This window comes from Trachurus japonicus, chromosome 22, assembly GCF_045865225.1.
Source record: "Trachurus japonicus isolate A0001 chromosome 22, Traja_1.0".
Taxonomy (NCBI): Eukaryota; Metazoa; Chordata; class Actinopteri; order Carangiformes; family Carangidae; genus Trachurus; species Trachurus japonicus.
The window spans coordinates 21,521,407-21,539,412 of NC_140928.1; the positions used below are offsets into that span (position 1 = coordinate 21,521,407).

The following is an 18,006-nucleotide window of genomic DNA, read 5'->3' on the forward strand; positions in this document are numbered from 1 at the left end:
AACAGGGACTCTGTATCCTAACATTTTAATATGGAGCAATATCATTTATGTTTTGCCTTTTTTTTAAAAGTAAAATTATGGTTGTTGGAGTAAAATACTATAGGAACCTGACGGCTTTTAAACAACGAAAACAAACATAATGGACACTGCAGCAGATTGGAATGACAAATGGGCAGTAAACACTCGGGTCAAATCATGTCCGATGATTCACGCTGACAGCTTTGCAATGATTGTGAAAAATGTCTTGATCGCACATTATACAGGAATACATTAACAGTGTCGTGACATTTTTATGTTTAATGCCCGACGAGTTTTGAATATTATCGTGTAAAGCGACTCGCCCCGAGGCGAAACACGCCACAGTTTTCATTTATTACTTTGATTCGATCATGCATGGATGGATGTGATGTGGAGGGTGTTATAGCAAATGAGATGTTTGATCCATGGGCAGCCACTTACTGCTGGTGTGTTTTTGCAAATTGGATTCCAGCCTTGTTATGCAACCGCCTTGTCACTTTTGTATTAGCCAAAATGTTCTCGCATTGATTTCAGCATGCTTTTTGATTGATATAGCCTCCACACACACACAAGGAATCCATTCAGCTTTGTGATAAGTTCCCAGTGGCACAAGCCCAAATGTAACATATAGCTGTACTCTGTACAAGCCATTTACCACCACAACGCCTGCTTGTACAGTCCACCAATGGGTGGCTGAGTCTGTGCCTCCACATATTCATTTGATGCCCATGTTTGAATATCTTAACCTCCCCCAGCCGGAGCTCCATCTACCACAGCGTGGAGGGTCCCCTCACCTACGTTCTCAACGGGGAGCTGATCACTGAGCCACGTCCCCTGCCGATGCCCCCAACACTCCCCCCGCTGCCCCCCCAGCCCCTGCCCAGCCACACATCCCAGGCCTCCTTCGTCTCAGCCCTGGCCATGGAGGAGGAGAGCTCAGTGGAGGCGGAGAAGACGGCTGAACCCGGACCAGTCACCCGACAGCCCCACGTCATGGCGTGCTACCAGAGCTACCTGGCCCACTACCAGGTTTGATATCTCACTTTTGTTCCATAATGTATCTGTTTTAATATCAACAGCTCATATAATATATTGAATACAGTACATTTCTCTTGGATAATACTGATTTGTTTACAGCTAAAAATCCACTCACCAGTTTTAGCTTAACTGTGTTAAAGGGATAGTTCAACATTTTGGCAAATTGACCCATTGCCATAACCCCTTTAGTCATAGCAGTAGGTTTGTTACCTTTAATTGTCGGTGCAAGCTATTTTTAGAACCGCAGAGCCGAGCTGCGAGCTACCGCGAGGCAAATGGGATTTCTTGGTTTCCCTCATCAAACTTATGAAATACACAATCCAACAACTCCACAACGCTCTCGTGGACAAGTTGTGACCTGCACATTCACCACGCTATGAGATAATAACAGAACGTTACGAGACAAGTTGTTTTAGAGGGAAATTCATGCAAAACCGCTGATGCTCGTTCCCGTCGGGGACAGTTTTTCAGAAAGCAGTCTCTGTATTTGCCTCGAAAACAACTCTGTCTCGTAAAGTTCCATTATTATCTCATAGCGTAGTTTGATGAGGGAAACAAAGAAATCCCATTAGCCTCCGTAGTGTAGCTCTGAGTAGCTCGCGGCTCTGCTCCGCCGTTCTAAAAATAGCTTGCACCAACGAACCTACTGCTAAAAATATAGGGATTATGGCAATGGGCCAATCTGCCAAAATGTTTACTGACCTTCTTTCTTGCTCTTAAAACATATTTTGACTTCACCACTGCCAGGTCTCAAATTGGTCTGTGAAGCAGCCCACCAATAAGAGGACCTCCAAGTCCTCTCTTCACCGCCCCTTAGATCTGGACACACCCACCAGCGAGGAGAGCTCTGCCTCCTTTGACCAGCTGTCGGTGCCCAGCTTTAAAGTATGTGACTAACGACTACATTTCACAAGTATTTTATGTGACATTTACTAGGAGCTTTAGAGTTTTGTGGCAGTATTGCCTCTGATGTCTTTACTCCCACGGTGCACCCCGCAGTACTGCATAAAACATAATATTTTCTTTTTACACTTCAGGTGATAAAGCAGGGCCTGTCAGCCAGCTCTCTGCTGGATAGAGGAGTTCAGCTGATGGGAGAGAATAACAGGTATTTTAGCCACTTTTTTTTTCTTCCATTTAACATTTTAAAATCTACAACAAAACAATTTAATGTGTCTTTTGAATGTGTACACGCACTCCTTCAACCTTGTCATTGTTTTGCCCACAGTACACCGTACACCCCGCTGGACAAGAGAGCCATGGAGAACACAGATGAGGACACAACGACGGATGACTGGACTCTGGAGCAGCCTTTAGCCCAGACCAGGACCACTGCCATTGTGGAGGTGAAGGGGGCCATCAATGTGGTGCTCACACCGCTTGTTGCTGAATCCTTGGACAGGTAGCAGCCAGTTTTGTGTGTTTTTTTTTTTGTGTGTGTGTTGTTTTAGTTCTCATTATGCCTATATTTGTCTTTGTTCTGAAACTTTTTTCATTGTAAATGCTTTCTTGACCGCGTCCTCCTTAAAACTGTATTTTTTTAATCTCCGTTTGAAAAACCCTGATTAGAAAAATAAAATAACCTTGATGTTCAACGACTCAAAATCTTCCTCACACTGCACATACTTAGTTAAGGGTTATTTATAGCCTGAGGCTATGATTTGACCTTAAGTCAATTTAATCCCCATGCACACTGCATCTTAGCTTTGAAATTCTAGCAGTCTTTCAGAGTCTGGTCTCGTTCTTGGTTGTCTACCACTGTGAATCTTTAGTTTGCCAAAGGCCGTCAGTGCTGGGCCGACAGTGTCCTTAACATGCGTGTAGGTTCTGGTGAGATCAGTCCGGAGATGGATAAACTGCAGCTCAAAGGTTGAAGATGTAGCATTATCATAAACATGATCAGTGTTTTTAAACTCTCTATCTCTGATGCAGTGACATTGTGTGTTTGCTCTGTTCCAGGTATATTGAGTCCATGGTACACTTTGCCAGTATTCGACACCCAGCAGCGATTCTGGACGACCTTCACGGGAAAGTCCTCAATGAGGCCTATCAGATCAGCAAGTCCACAGTCACTGAGTCTGTGAGTAAATTGTATAAAAGAAACAAATGTTTCCACACTAGTTTTTCTGAGCTTTGACAAACATTTATTGCACCGACCGACGCTCGCTTTTCCCTCCAATGTGATCTCCCACTGTTTTGGATTTGGATCCACACAGAGCCAAACAGGCAAGCAGGAGCACAAGCTGTCCAAGACGGAGGGCACGACCCCTGGCTCCATCAACATCTCCCACGGCCAGACGGACCTGTCTGTCAAACCAGATAATGTGAAAATCAAGGGCCTCCAAGCCAACGTCTCCATCCCCAAGGTGAGACCCATGACCCTGAATAATGAGAGGCCAGCTCTCACCAAGAGGAGTTCAGAGCAAGCACAGAATCATGAGCATGGCTGTACAACACTTGACATTTTGAGGGTTAATAGAGAGTAGAGGGTTAATAAATGATCACTGGGGTCAGCAGTTATGTCCTAAAGCCTGTTTTTTTTTTCATTCTTTAAAATGTAGATTTGAAAGCATACAAGCTTTCTGAGCCCCTCAGACATTTCTTTCTTTCTTTCTTTCTTTTCCACTCCACAGAATGAGAGATTAAATCAGTTTTTAACAGATGTTTGACCGTTGACATAAATTACTTTCATTTGCTGCAATTTCAGTATTGATTTTTCTTTTGCCTCCCGTGTATCTTCATATAGTGAGGCGTAGAACATTATTATAGTGTGCCATTATATTTGGCAAAAGTAGGCTCACATCCAGTTTGTCTAATATATGAGACAAGTTACTTTTTCAAGAACATTGAACAGCAGTGTGGGGTTTAGTTCAGCTTGGTTTAGTTGTCTTTCTGCTTTGCTCTCTCTCTCTGTGCAGGTGAACCTTTGCCTCCTGCAGGCTTCTGTAGAGGAGGGGTCACCTTCCTGCTCCAGTAAGTGTGTCACGCACGTGTCTCTCGTGGCGCTGTGCTTCGACAGGATTGCCACCCAGTTCAGGATGAACAGGTAAACGCCTTGACTGCTCCTCATATCAGTGTGCACACAGACTAAGTTTTTTTTTGAAGCATGCCCACAAGGCTAATACACCTGAATTAAAGTATGCTTTTTACATCTTTTAAACAGTCACACATTTACTAAGTGGCTGTTTTTTGCACCGTTCATCTTTTTCTTCGGTGACCCATTAGGGATGATAATGTAATGGTAACGCAATCACAGCACAAAGAAAATCTATGTTCTTTCTCCGTGGTATCTGACAACAGTCGTGCACACATTTGCTTCCTGTCTCTTTCAGGGGGATTGTAGAAGAGACGCCCAACACCACAGAACACGGCCGACCCTCCGTCATGTTGGAGAAATACGCCTCGGCAACCAAGATGCAGCCTCAGTCATCTGGCTCTCTGCGCTCCAATGCTGGCATCGAGAAAGGCAAAGAGATCGCCGCAAGGCTCAATGTCCACCGTATCCACAGTCAGCTCAGAGGCCTGGACTCCACAGGTTTGTCCCAGTTTTGATCCCTTGTGCCCCTCGTTAGAAGCTGGATTCTGGACTTTTCCGTTGTAGTTAATATCCTTCACAAATAGTGTTAGAGTACCAGACAGAAGTGGTAAGATATTTTGACTTTTGTGTTTTTCTGGTCATGTTTTTCCTCTTTGTTAGTGTGTTTCTGTTTAACTGGAAGCAAGTGTATAAAAGTGTGGAATATCTAACATTTCCCTCTCCATCCACAGACATCGGCACATGTGCAATCACAGCCATCCCATTTGAGAAGTCCAAAGTGCTGTTTGGCCTGGAGGAAATGGAGGAGTTTTCACTGGTAGATGAGACGGATGCCCAGGCCACCTCGGGCGATCTGGGCCGCTCCGCCACATCTCTGGAGAAGTGGGGCTGGATCATGTTTGAATGTGGCATCGAGAACCTCACAGTCAAAGGTAAATCATCCCAAACTCACTCCGAGCAGCAGTCCTCACGTCCCCACGATTGAACATTTATCTAAGAATCTAGTTGGTTGGTATTTTTCAGTGTATAACACTTTCTTCTCCAGGGGGTCGGCAGTCCGGGGCCATTCTTTACAACGCATTTGGAGTGATGGGACGCGCAGACGCTGCAGGGAAGACAGGGATGTCGAAGTCCAATGGATCAACAGGCTCACAGACAGGAAGTGGTTATAGCACGGACGTCTCCGATGACAACTTGGCACATGATGCGATGAGCCCTGCTTCAGATGTCAACGAACACTCCGACTCAGACGATCAAGTATGAGACTGGGAAATGTTCAGATCAGATTTTTTGCTAAGGTTTAAAAAAAGAAAAAAGAGAAAAGACCCCACCCAAATACACACTCTGCTGTGTTTTTTTAATATCCATATACATACAGTATATCGAGCAGTATTAGAGTGATGTCACTCCAGGTTTTTCTTTTATCAATTTTTCATAATGTCAACCTTTGTGTATCTAGTGCTGGTGATGTCAAACTGGTCCTATGGCACCTTTCCTGTTATGACAGCCATATTGATGCCCATTAGCTAACTGTCATTAAAATGAATCTATGGCGAGCTAATGCTGATGAACATGCATGGTAAATCAAATTTAAAAACAGAAAGTTGTCTCGGTCTAAAATTATTGTGCATTATGGTATATGATATAACATACTATACACATTTGGCACTACCTGTTGTGAGTTCCTCATTTAGATCAGAGGGGAGGACATTAAAGTAATTAAACTACTCAATCTTTAATCGTGAAAATGAGTCATGAGGTTAAGTCGTGTCACTCATATGTTAAACTCTGCTCTCTTCTGCTCTGCAGGATGAAGGGGTGGAGTCAGATGACCTGAAGAAAGACCTCCCCCTCATGCCCCCACCCCCTGACTCCAGCAGCATGAAGCTGACCATCAGAGAGATCTGGTTCAGTTTCGCCGCTCCCACTAACGTGCGTTCACCGTCGGAGGCCATCTCCAGGTACGACTGCACCGACGCTTACGGACTTTCTCACATTAATGTCTTCACATTGTCACGGGAAGTCGACGCTTTGTGCTTAAACCACACTTATAGGTGTGTAGGAGTGCACTTGAGTTCAGAATAAAAGCAGCCACATTCTGCATCACCGCGCCGAAGCACAGGAAGCTCACTAGTCGTTTGCTTTTACTGTCAGCAGTGTGGCAGCGGGATAGTATCACAAGTACAATATAATCTGCTAGAGGAGGTTTTCATGAAAAACCTTCTCTCTTGTTTGCCCCCGGCAATTGTTGTCAGTGGTTGTCAGGCCTGTCAGCTTCACAGGCCATCAAACTGAGAGGGTCCACCGGCAGGTAGTGCACCGTGTACCTGGTGTCTACAGCTGGGGAAAAGAAGGGAAGAGAATCAACAAAAAACGTTGACATTGCATAGATATGTTGTGGTTATTAGTGTTGTATCTCAACCTTGAGAAAAATCCTGAAAAAAAAACACTTTTAGAGGAAATAGTTCATGACTCATGAGGTGATTAAAGACACTCTGACTCTGTTGTGTTTACAGGCAGTTGAATCTGCTCAGCACAGCCACTCCTGCCATCGGAGCCTGGCTGGTTCCCATTGACCAGCTCAAATCTTCTCTACGCAAACTGGACATGGAGGGTACACTGCGTGTGTGTGCCGTCATGGGTTGCATCATGACAGAAGCTCTTGAGGTCAGCAGTCAGTCTGTAGACACAAATAAAACCTGATATTTTTGTATGTAGTAGATGATTGATGATGATTTATTATGATATGATATTATTATTATTATGATATTATGATTTGATGATGCTTATATTTTTTGTATTTAATTTTCTTCCTTTTAGACTCATTCATTCATTCATTCATTCATTCATTCATTCATTCATATCAATTTTTACTAGTTTTTTTTCAAGACTCTTTGTAACTTACTTGATTTATTTGTGAAAGGTGCTGTTTTCACTTTTCTTCTATACGTCTTAACAACAGAAAAAAAGCATCCACATCCCGATCCGGAGCAAATACAACCGTGTGACCAAACGAGCTCGGTACCTGCATGAGAATCCCTCCTGTATGCTTTGTAATATCCTGCACCGCTACCTGCAACAGGCCGACTACTCCGTCATAGAGGAGGCCACCATGGTTAGTGCAAGCTCCTCCATCCCGTATTTATAGTTTCAATTTTACAAAGCCCTTAAACCTGACCGCAAAGAGTTAAATGGCTCATAAAATAAAGCTACATGGTCTCATTTGAACCCAACATTAAAAAAAAACAAACACAACAGTATTTATAAGTGGTCTTAAGTGCTCTTGGCTTGGCTCCCCTTCAGAAATTTAATTAATCTGTTATCAGTGTGAAACAGTGGTTGTAATCCACTTCTCTCCTGCTCTTCCTTTTCTCCACCACAGAATGATGGAGTCCCAGCCCTTGTGACTCTAAAGAAAGGGCTGGTAGCTCTGGCCAGACAATGGATGAAATTCATTGTGGTAACTCAGGGCTTCAAGGCCATTGGTCTGATTAGACCCAATCAGATCAGCAAACCCAAGGAGCCACAGCAGAACCTGGGTGAGACCATCCTGGGCCTGGACAACGGAGCCGCCCTGCAGAGTGACACCAGCGCCGACGGAGCTGAGTTTGAATTTGACGCAGGTGGGAACTTGCAGCTCTCTGCATTATGTTACTTTATGATATCATGTTTCATTCTCCATATGTAGCAGCAGATGGAGTGTTAAACTCTTAACCTCAGCGTTTTACACAGAAGTAAACAGGCTGTTATCACCTGTTAGCAGAGAGAAGTAGAAATGAATGGAAGTGTGAATCTGTAGATTTCATTTCATAGCAGTCACATGGGTCTTTCTGGAGTTTTATTTTATGTAATTATTGTGAAGCCACAGTGAGTGAACACACCATGTTGCTGGAGGGAGCGTGCAGTCGACCACCACCTAAAGAAGCCAACACCGGTCCGGTCAGTGGAGTGGAGATCATGAGGAAACTGTCCAAGTCCCACACACACAGCGAGTCTGCTCTCAGGATAAAGGTACCACTTTGAGAATTAGTGTCCCAGTAATATTCAATTACTCTATGAATGTAATTATACATGAGGATACATTTCCATAAAATGTCCAAAATTAATGTCAAAATTTGCTGATTTTCTTAGTCTCCATGATATTAAATTTAATACCTCTGTCATTTTGACCGTAGGTTTGACAAAATGAGCCATTTGAAGACGTTGCCTCGGGCGCTGAGGCTCTGTAGAAGTCATTTTTCACTATTTTCTGACAAATTATTAAGGAAATAATGTAGATGTCAAGATGATGTCACTGTTTGAACGTCAGGAGGGATCAGAGCGGAATACAGAGACATTTTGCTCTCTTTGTTAAATTAAATAGTGACATTTTTTTTATACCAACAAAGGATCTGTTCAGCGGGGTTACCAGGGAAGTTGGTGCTGCAGGAGCTAAACACTGTTCAGGCACACACCAATTACATAACCTGCACATTTTCTTTATAGTTTTTTTTCACTTTTCACTTTTTATATTGAATTGACTTCTTTTCAGATGCTGCCACATTGATCAGACCAGGTCAAAGAAGTCAATTCAATATATCTGTATAGATATATTGAATTGACTTCTTTTCCTGTGACATGTCCAGTGTAATCGCTTACTTCAGTGGGCATCCCTACTGTTTAGGCTTTCAAACTCTTTTGACAAAGAATTATTACCTCAACTTTGAACCGTTTCCATAACGGTGCCAGACACAATGTATCCCGCTGGTCAATTACAACCAGAAAAAGAAACGCTACTGTCAACTTATGAAAAGTGACACGGCGCGAACATGACCTCCGCTCAAGTCTTCTGAACGTTTGTCACACCCAGGGCTCTCATCCATATCAGTCGCTGAGCTACACCAGCGGCGACACGGCGGCCGACTCCCCCGCCCACGTGAGCCGCGTGGGCATGCCGGCCAAGGACAGCCCGAGGAAGGAGAGTCTCCTGAGCAATCTGACGGGCAGCTTTCGGAGCCTGCACAACCTGCTGGAGGGCACGCCTCAGAGGAACGAGCCGTCTGCCACCGCTGCCGCCGCCGCCGCCGCCAAGAGCAGCTCGCTCACTCGCACAGGTACTCATAGCTCATGAACCACAGCTATGTTGCATAGTGCGTGGAAGTTTCTGTCAAGCAGCGACAGAAGGTGTGAACCTGGTTTTTTATTATAACGTGTGACATTCCACCTGTCATTTTTGCTGCAACACTGACCTCTACCGTTCAGTTATGTTAATAATAACAAACCAAAATAGACTCACAGCTTGCTCCCTCCTCGGGCTCCTCACCCACTGTGATCAAATATGCAGAGTCAGTGAGCTATGAGTTATTTACTTTGTTTCATTCTGTAACAATCAGTGACCCCTGCTGGTGTCACCTTGCTTCATTAAAGCAGAGATACGATATTTAAGCTTTTGTTTGCGACACTCTGTGTTTCACCAAACGACCTGGAGTGGGAAATAAACAGATAAAAAGACAAACACCTTCATGTACATGTTTACAGTCTGTATCACAGTGAAAGACATACAGATGACTGTTTACAAGAGGATAAGAGCTTGAAATCTCTTCAAACTCTTGTCCTTGTCATAACTTTTGTGTATGCCAAATTAAACGCATTAACCCCATGCACCTCTGTGACGCAAGATGAAAATGATCAATCAGTAATTATGTGATGTCCATGTTTTTGTAGTCGGTACATGACGTAATTTGCACTCAATCTCTTCTTTCTCTGCCTCAGGGAACAGCTTAGGGACAGATATGCTGACGGAGCACCCGCTGCTGTCGGAGCCCTCCTCTGTCAGTTTTTACAACTGGATGTCCAACGCCGTGGGCAACAGGACTGGAGCTGGAAATCAGGAATCCCCGGTCAATCGTTCCCAACACAACAGCCTACAGACAGGTCAGATATCAAGGGTGGTTTTCATAAGAAACTGCATTTTTATTCAAAAAAAGACTGGAAGATTTCACTTCATCTTTGGAACCTCAAGGGGCAAATAGATGTTTTTTTCTCCCTTTGCTATCCATGCTTTTGTTATAACACTGCTAGACTAGGCAATAATCACTAACACCTGCACACTTCTACTCCAGTAGCCGAGGATTCTCCTGGCAACCATTACCAGTATCAACCACTGACAACATTTAACAGCCCAGGAGAAGGTCAGGAATTGTTGCTCAGTGTTGTGCTGACGGTGCTGGTGAACTAATTAGCTAGTTAACTGTGTAAAATAGTTTCCTCTCGTGTTAGTTTAACGTTACGTCCACACTGCTATGTTTTAAAGAGCATTTTAACAAAAACATTTTTCCTCCAGATAACTATTTTAGCTCTGTGTAAGAAATAATCTCACTCACAAACACCGCCCACGCGTGTGCTGGTACAGGAAGTAGATTGTCTGATGTGCAGTTGATAAGTTGGAGAACACACTAAGAACAAGGAACAGAGAGACGAACAGCAGAGACAATAAAAAATGCAGAATTTAACTGCACAAAAGCTGCTCAGAAAGAAAACAAGGTCAACAATGCCTGTAATTCATTATCCATGCTGCATCACCACTGGTAGCAGAGTCTGTTAAGACCCAATCAGGGAGCAGCAGTGAGTCTTTATGTCATTGTTTCCAAAGGTCTCTGTTGTTGCTTGTCCAAACGACATTGCAACACTGGAGTTAAATGGTTCTAAAACCGCGTCGTGAAAACTCTGCAGTATTGTGGACATCAGGCGTAAATATGGCAAAAGTGACGCATTTTTAAAACTATAACATAGTTTTGTGGATATAACTGAATAGACACCTACACGTAGAAATCCTGTTGAAAACTCAAACAGGATGATTGTTGCTGTGTGAAACAGATTGGAATAGAGCTGGGACAATCAGTACCACATACTGTTAAAACCATTACCTTGGGATGTCGTGTAGCTCAGTGGGTAGAGACGATCATCCTTGCCGGATCGATTCCACCGGTGGCCTTTTGCTGCATATCACCCCCCCTCTCTCTCTTTCTCTGTCTATCTCTTTTCTCTCTACACTGTCCTATTCGGGGCGGTGCGTGGCGCAGTGGTTGAAGCGGCCGCCCCATGTAGAGGCTACAGTCCTCACCGCAGGCGGCCCCAGTTCGAATCCCGCGTTCGGCAGACCTTTCCTGCATGTCATTCCCCCTCTCTCTGCCTCCCCCTTTCCTGTCTATCTATACTGCATACTATCAAATAAAGGCAAAAAGCCCAAAAATATACTACACTGTCCTATTCATTAAGGCATGAAAAGCCCCCAAAAATAAACTTAAAAAAAAACATTACCTACAGAGATGATGCCTGATTTCAAATTACTTTGGGAGTCTTTCTTGAAAATGAAAGGAGCTCATGGACAGTGTACACAGTGTCAGTACTGTACCAACACATAGTGCCTTTAAAAGATTAAGAACCAGGGAAGTTTTTTATTCATAAGTATTGTCAGTATTTCCTCCTTGGACTGCGCTATAGGTGGATTTTGTCTTATTGAAGAGGTCACAGCAGTTTCAGCAACACTCAGCTCATGTTTCCACTGACTCTGGGACACACAATTGTTTTTCTTTTCCACTACCAATAAGGATACCTTGGTGTTTGATTACTGGACAGAACTGAGCACTGATCCAATAGCAGGATTGTTTTTGTCTCCTCGATCAAATCTGTTCACATCATAGTTTATTAGCAGTACAGCAGTAGTACAGCTCTGACAGACCAGTAAAAGGGGCTGAATGGTATAAAATGTTGCTGGATGGAAGCCCGAGCGTTCGATTGTATTGAATCCCATGCAGCTGCAGCAGTGCTGTTGTGGCGGACGGACAAAGTCGTGTTGTTTTCCCCACTGGTGTCTTCCTGCCAAACACACAGTGAGAGCCAGATCATTGTTAGCAGAGTTTATAGTCCTGATATTCTCCTCGTCCCCTCATGGTGCTGCTCTCTCTCTCTCACCCACCCTCTGTTCCTCTCCACTCCCACTCGCCCTTTGAGTTACAAACAGCCGCGCTCCAAAGAAAGCTCATCATTTAGAATCAGCCACATGGAAAGATATCTCTTACTTTGACAATTTAGCCCGGCACTTTGAGCACTTTGATTGCGTGGGAACAATTATGCGTGTGCGTAATTTCTGCCCGAGACGATAAGCTTTTGTCGTTATCTACTTACCCAGGTGTCAGTCAATGACAGCACGGCGAATTAGCCAGCCACTTCCTCACAAACAAATTAAGTGAATGTGATGAGGCTGTTTAGATTTTCAAATCGCGCATAAATGGCAATAAAGTTCCTCTCAACACTCCCAGTAATGTGGTTGTTGCCGTCTGTTTAGTTCCCTCTACCGCCTTTGTTATGAGGAGCTGGCGTAGTAAAGTGTTTTCCCCTACAGCTCTTGCAGCTGTCTATATGTTCACACTGCCACCGCTCACGAGATAAAAGCTCCACTAGCAGGACCTGCAGCACACGTATGCCAAACCTCTTTTTTTTTACCACCTTTCTCAGGTGGAACGTGCAACCTGCCTACGATTCCCTCGGCGTCAGACTTTAACACGGTGCTGTCCAGCGACCAGAACACACTGGACGGCACCCACTCCCAGCATTCCCAGCACAGCACCAGCCAGGACGACATGGCCGACATCGAGGAGGGAAACCAGTGTCCAGCTGCTGTTCAGCTGGCGGATGCTCAGGTACTGTCTTTACAGAACACGTGTGTCTGCAGATCTTTATTATTTGTTGACTTATTGCTCTTCAATAGACGGATAAATAACACAATGTTTGTTGCTCACTGATAAGATGGGATTTCCTAATTGCTTTAGAGACTCTTTATTAAATGAGGTTTTCATTTGTGTTGATGATGTGGGATCAGGCAGATGTGTTCAGTGAGGGAGAGCAATAAGGTGATACTAATCGAAATGGCCTGCTCTGTTGTTATGGGAGTCTTTCCATTTTTATCTTCATTCATATGTAGATGTTGAAGGCTCGGTTCAGTACAAAAAAAACTGTTTTCATACCTTGATATTTTTTGTTTTTTTTGTTTTATTTTCCCCTCAGGTTGTTTTCAAGCCTTTGCTCAGTTACACAGGCATCCAGGCTCAAGACACCACCACCCCTCTTAGTTACAAGATGTATTTTGGAGAGCACCTGTCTTTTTCTGGCAACCTCGAGTGTCTCAGAGCAGACATCGTTGACTCTGACACCTCCAAGGAGCGCAAGAACAAAAAATCCAAGAGGTGAAATAAGTCTGAACCACAACCATGAATTTCTGTTCACACGTTCTTAATGTGTTTTTGTGTTTTTGTGTGGTCTATACAGCTACAACTACACACATAATCGTTTTTGTCTCCGTCTTCCTCTCTTGTCAGACAAGGCATGGTGCACCTCCCTCCTCTGGAGTTCAAGCCGGCGCTCCTGATCGAGACGTTCAGCCTGAACGCGGTGGTGATGGAGAAGTCGACCAGCGCGCCGCAGGGCCCCACCGCCGCCCCGCTCTCCTTCCACGACCTCAACCGCCGCCACTACAACACGTTCCACTGCGACTTCACCACGGCGTGCCAGGCCATCAGCCAGCGCGTGGACATGGCCCTGGTGCGCCTCATCCACCAGTTCAGCACCATGATCGACGACATCAAGGCCACGCAGACGGACATCAAGCTGAGCCGCTACACGGCCGGCTCCGCCTCGCCCACGCCCACCTTCAAGGCGCGGCCGTACCGCCACTTCAGGTCGTCGGACTTCAGCCGCAGCTCCCGGGGCAGCCTGAACGGGGCGGGCCGCAGCGGAACCCAAACGCTGAAGAGCAAGAGAGGGACCGGTGGAGGGGGAGGAGCCAACGCAGGAGGAGCCGGGGCCGCCGGGACGCAACCGCCTAACGGGCCGCCGTCAGGCATGGACACGCTGGGGAGAAGGGAGCCTCGAGGTCGCAGCTCCCTCGGACGATCCGAGCGCCGCACCTCCAAGGTAACAATAACAACTTAGAGTTAGTTGCGTATGCAGAACCTCGGTTCTCCGAGAAGTGATATCTCACTAGGGATATGCAGGGGAGTGTTCCCCCTAGAGAGAGACGGGAAGGAATTGTTATTACTGAGCGTGCACTTTCAAAAACGCTGACACAAAGCACTGCAGAATCTCAACACAGCAGCACACACCATAAAAAAACAATGTGAAGAGTCATTAAATGGACAGACACATTAATTAAAGTACATTACAGTACATTTGTCTTGGTCACAAGTTGGAAAAAATAAAAACCCTTGAGAAGAGGGAGATTACTCAGCATCAGCTTATTCTTAGGCTTCAATATATAAACCTTTACACCATAAACACTCCGAATGGGTTGAAGTTTGTTTTACTGATAGATATCGACACCCGCAAACGTTGCAACAGGAAATAAACTCAGAAGCCATTCGGAATGTTTTATGTTTTCACATTTGAAAAGGTCAGTAAATATCTCAAGCCCAGCAGCCAATGGCCATTTCAAAGCCCAGAGGTTGCCTTTCAGAAGGCCCGGTTTTGAATTGACACCTTGGAACATTCACTACCTGCCTGAGGACTCTGGTGTATATGGATCAATTTATTTATAGAGCACATTTGAAATCAAATACAACACAGACATGGATAAAAGAGTCTAAGTAGATGCTTTAATTTAATGCTTTAATAAAAGCATTGAGTGGACAAAATCACAACATAACAGAGTTGCACAGTGAGCAAGTTAAATACAAACGAGTGTGTCTTCATGAAGGCTATTAAAGGCTAAAGAAAAGATGGGGATTTTGATTGGTTTTAGTGATATCGGTGGAGGGGAGAGGGATCTCTCTGTGAGGTGCAGACTATTCTACAATGTAGGGCCGACAATGGAAACAGCTCGATCACCTTTGGATCTTAATTAGGTGGAATGGAGCGGTATTGATTGCGGTGGCACAGTCAACTGCAACGCTGAAGATTAAGACCTAGATTTTATTGTGGTGTAGCTGGAGGCAGATTTTTTTTTACAAACCTCAGCACAAACACTGCAGGTGGGATGCTTGTGACTTGGGGTTTGTGTTGTACCTTAAATAAGGTTTAAAGCTCTCTAATATTCCTTATTGGTACTGTACTAATCTTTAAATGTGAACAGTAAAATCACAACATTCATTCATTTTCTCCATATAAACCCTAGAGGGAGCCAGTGATTTACAAAAACCTCTCAGTACTGGAACCATTCACTTACAGTGACTTAGTCCACAGGTTTAATTTAAAGTTTTATTTAAATTTAAAATGCATCAGAGGAATTTGAGCACCTTCTACATGTCTTATCTAAACCAGGTCTCTTAGGAGCCTGTGTGTGCTGACATATCTGATGTACCCTCCTGTAAACCGAGACAAATATCTGTTCTCAGCTGACAGATGTCATCTTCATAAACTGTTACAGTAAACGGTACAGTGCAAAAAGAAATAAGTAACCTGTCAGCGAGGCGTCAGCCCCGTGATGCATTCTGTGACATTTCTGCACACCTCATAATGTGGAATATTTTCGTAGGTGTCGAGGAAAGGCTCCCGTGACGTGGCGGACCACATGGCGATCCAGATGGACGACTCGGACTCCATCACGGTGTCGGAGCAGAGCGAGCCATCAGCAGAATGTTGGCAGAACATGTACAAGCTGCTCAACTTCTACTCCCTCATCTCTGATCCCACTGGCATCCTGGAGAAAAGCTCCCCAGAGAACTGTCTCTCAGGTGGGAAATCTGCCTCCAGCAGTCATTCATTTCTTTATTTCTGTCCTCTTTTCAAACCTCCTCACGTGCTCCCTTCTTCACTTTCCACTCTTACCTTCCATACAGTTTTCTACTCGCTGTACTTGCTCTATTCTTTCCTTCTTGAAAAATTTCCACATTCCCCCCCCCCTCCTCGGCACAGACCATATTTACATCTACACCACTCTGCTTCTTACAGTCTTCTTTTTACACCCTGCACTGTTGAGTTGACATTTGACAGGCTTTTTTTCCCTTTCTACCTTTCATCTATTCTGACCTGAAGTACACATCTTCTTGTCTTATCTGTTTTATTTATATAAGGTCTTATTTACAGATCATTATGCATGTTTTAGTGACATTTATTATGACACATTTTCTCACTCCATGACATGCATGTATGTTTGCACGGTTGAAGACCTCCTGTAGTTTATATATTTTATTCATTTTAATTATGTAATCCTACTCATTACATCATAATGCAGGCCTTTTCTCATGTGTCATATGTGATACCTCCAAATTGGCTGTATTATTTATTTATTACTAGTCAATGTATCCTTATTTTACCTCCTTCTGCTGTTTTTCCCCTACAGTCCGTTGAGGAGTTCATTAAGTATAAGAGAAAAGCTTTTAGTGTTTCTGCAGAACACACCTTGTTCCAGTGAAGGAGTGGGTTCCTGAGGGCTCAAAACTTTGCACAGTCCTTTTAAATTTTCTGTGTACTTGTCATCACAAGCCAAATTTAGGTCATTCAGATATGCCACTTTTATAAAAAAAAATTTTAAAAAAAGCTGCAGTTCAACAAAGACCGAAATATATTGTACTAGAATTATATCTCCACAAATAGTGCCTCTTCTTTACATAAGAGCTTCTAAGAATGTGTTGCATGTGTGCTGTCTGCAGAAGGAGGGCGTCGGGCTTCTGAACCGCTCTGCAAAGTCATCTTTGAGAACGAGCAGCAGGACCCCACCACGCCCAACAAGCCCCCCGGCGCGGGAGGAAGGCGGCGGAGCCTGGTGAGCTCCGAGCCGCAGCACGTCACGCTTATCGTGTTCGGCATCGGCATGGTGAACCGCACCCACCTGGAGGCTGACATCGGAGGGCTCACCATGGAGGCCGAGCTCAAGAAGATCCATGGAAGTTTCACACTGAAGGAGAAGATGAAAGGTGAGGCAGATCATTGTGCTGTCGTTGCTTTCTCACTTTTCTGCTTTAGTTTGCACTGACTTTACTTTCCCTTGTTCATTATGGGAAAAAAAAAAACCCACGACAAATGATTAAAGCTGGTTTTTAGCTGGTAAATATATTTTTAATCATAACACCTGCAGTCCTAAAACCTTCTCTCTTCTCCTGTGTAAGACTTTAAATTTTAATGATACAAAATAAAGCTCTTGTGTCTCCATTTAATGACTTTTTATTGATTATTCATACAAGTACAAGTGCAAAAGGTAGATTCATACATTTCTGCAAAGAAATTCAGGTAGAAACTAGAAAGCAGTTGATGATGATTAAAAACGAGTTCAGTTTGGTCTTATTTTCTTTTCTTCATGTTCATTTCTCCACAGATATTCTGCACCAGAAAATGACTGAGACGTGTGTGTCGGCTCATATAGGAGGGGTAAACATCGTCCTCCTGGAGGGCATAACGCCCGACATCCAGTACGTACAAACTCTCTTTCACTGTAGCCAATTAACAAATCCATTTTCTCTGGATGAAGCTTTGTTGATCAGAGTTTTGTTGTGTGCATGCTTATCAAATTAGTTTGAAATTTGTAATGAATTTGTTTTTTAATGAGATTTGCTCATGGATTTTGGGACTTTAATTCATTCTTTTAATCTTTACGTGAAAAGATTATTTAATTTTAACTGTGGATGCTAACATGTAGAACTTAATGAGAATCACAGCATGATTGAAGAAAGTGTTGCTCCAAATTGCGGCAGAACTTGCACATGGCAGCTTAGATGTTGAGTGCACGAATACCTTTGAAAAGTCAGTGCAATATTTTTAAGACTAGTGTTCAGTGACTCCTTTCCAGCCAGGTACTTTTTTCCGCTCTTTTTTTTTTTTTTTCTTAACTGAAAGCAATTTCCTCAAAACATAACCACCATAATCAGGTTACGCCTTGTAGTCGTGCGTTCAGACGGGCTGATGCATCTCCACACTGCTTTGATTTGGTTTAGAACTTGTGCTTG

At 43.9% G+C, this 18,006-nt stretch overlaps 1 protein-coding gene across 21 annotated transcripts in view; it reads left to right on the forward strand.

Moving 5' to 3' along the window:
* The window catches only part of bltp1 (bridge-like lipid transfer protein family member 1), a 74,395-nt gene that overhangs the window by 21,898 nt on the left and 34,491 nt on the right, over positions 1–18,006 (forward strand). For 19 of the 21 annotated variants that reach the window (XM_085767274.1, XM_085767281.1, XM_085767284.1 and 16 more), the window contains exons 29-51: positions 774–1,047; positions 1,804–1,941; positions 2,094–2,164; positions 2,285–2,458; positions 3,016–3,136; positions 3,273–3,422; positions 3,975–4,102; positions 4,389–4,591; positions 4,825–5,025; positions 5,139–5,350; positions 5,903–6,054; positions 6,610–6,760; positions 7,056–7,208; positions 7,476–7,716; positions 7,956–8,104; positions 8,943–9,186; positions 9,845–10,006; positions 12,590–12,774; positions 13,139–13,317; positions 13,450–14,044; positions 15,600–15,798; positions 16,717–16,980; positions 17,379–17,472. In XM_085767274.1, the coding sequence (XP_085623400.1) occupies positions 774–1,047; positions 1,804–1,941; positions 2,094–2,164; positions 2,285–2,458; positions 3,016–3,136; positions 3,273–3,422; positions 3,975–4,102; positions 4,389–4,591; positions 4,825–5,025; positions 5,139–5,350; positions 5,903–6,054; positions 6,610–6,760; positions 7,056–7,208; positions 7,476–7,716; positions 7,956–8,104; positions 8,943–9,186; positions 9,845–10,006; positions 12,590–12,774; positions 13,139–13,317; positions 13,450–14,044; positions 15,600–15,798; positions 16,717–16,980; positions 17,379–17,472 (4,440 nt within the window). The remainder of the gene's footprint in view (positions 1–773; positions 1,048–1,803; positions 1,942–2,093; positions 2,165–2,284; positions 2,459–3,015; positions 3,137–3,272; positions 3,423–3,974; positions 4,103–4,388; positions 4,592–4,824; positions 5,026–5,138; positions 5,351–5,902; positions 6,055–6,609; positions 6,761–7,055; positions 7,209–7,475; positions 7,717–7,955; positions 8,105–8,942; positions 9,187–9,844; positions 10,007–12,589; positions 12,775–13,138; positions 13,318–13,449; positions 14,045–15,599; positions 15,799–16,716; positions 16,981–17,378; positions 17,473–18,006) is intronic. The other 2 variants (XM_085767275.1, XM_085767277.1) reach the window with 1 other exon arrangement.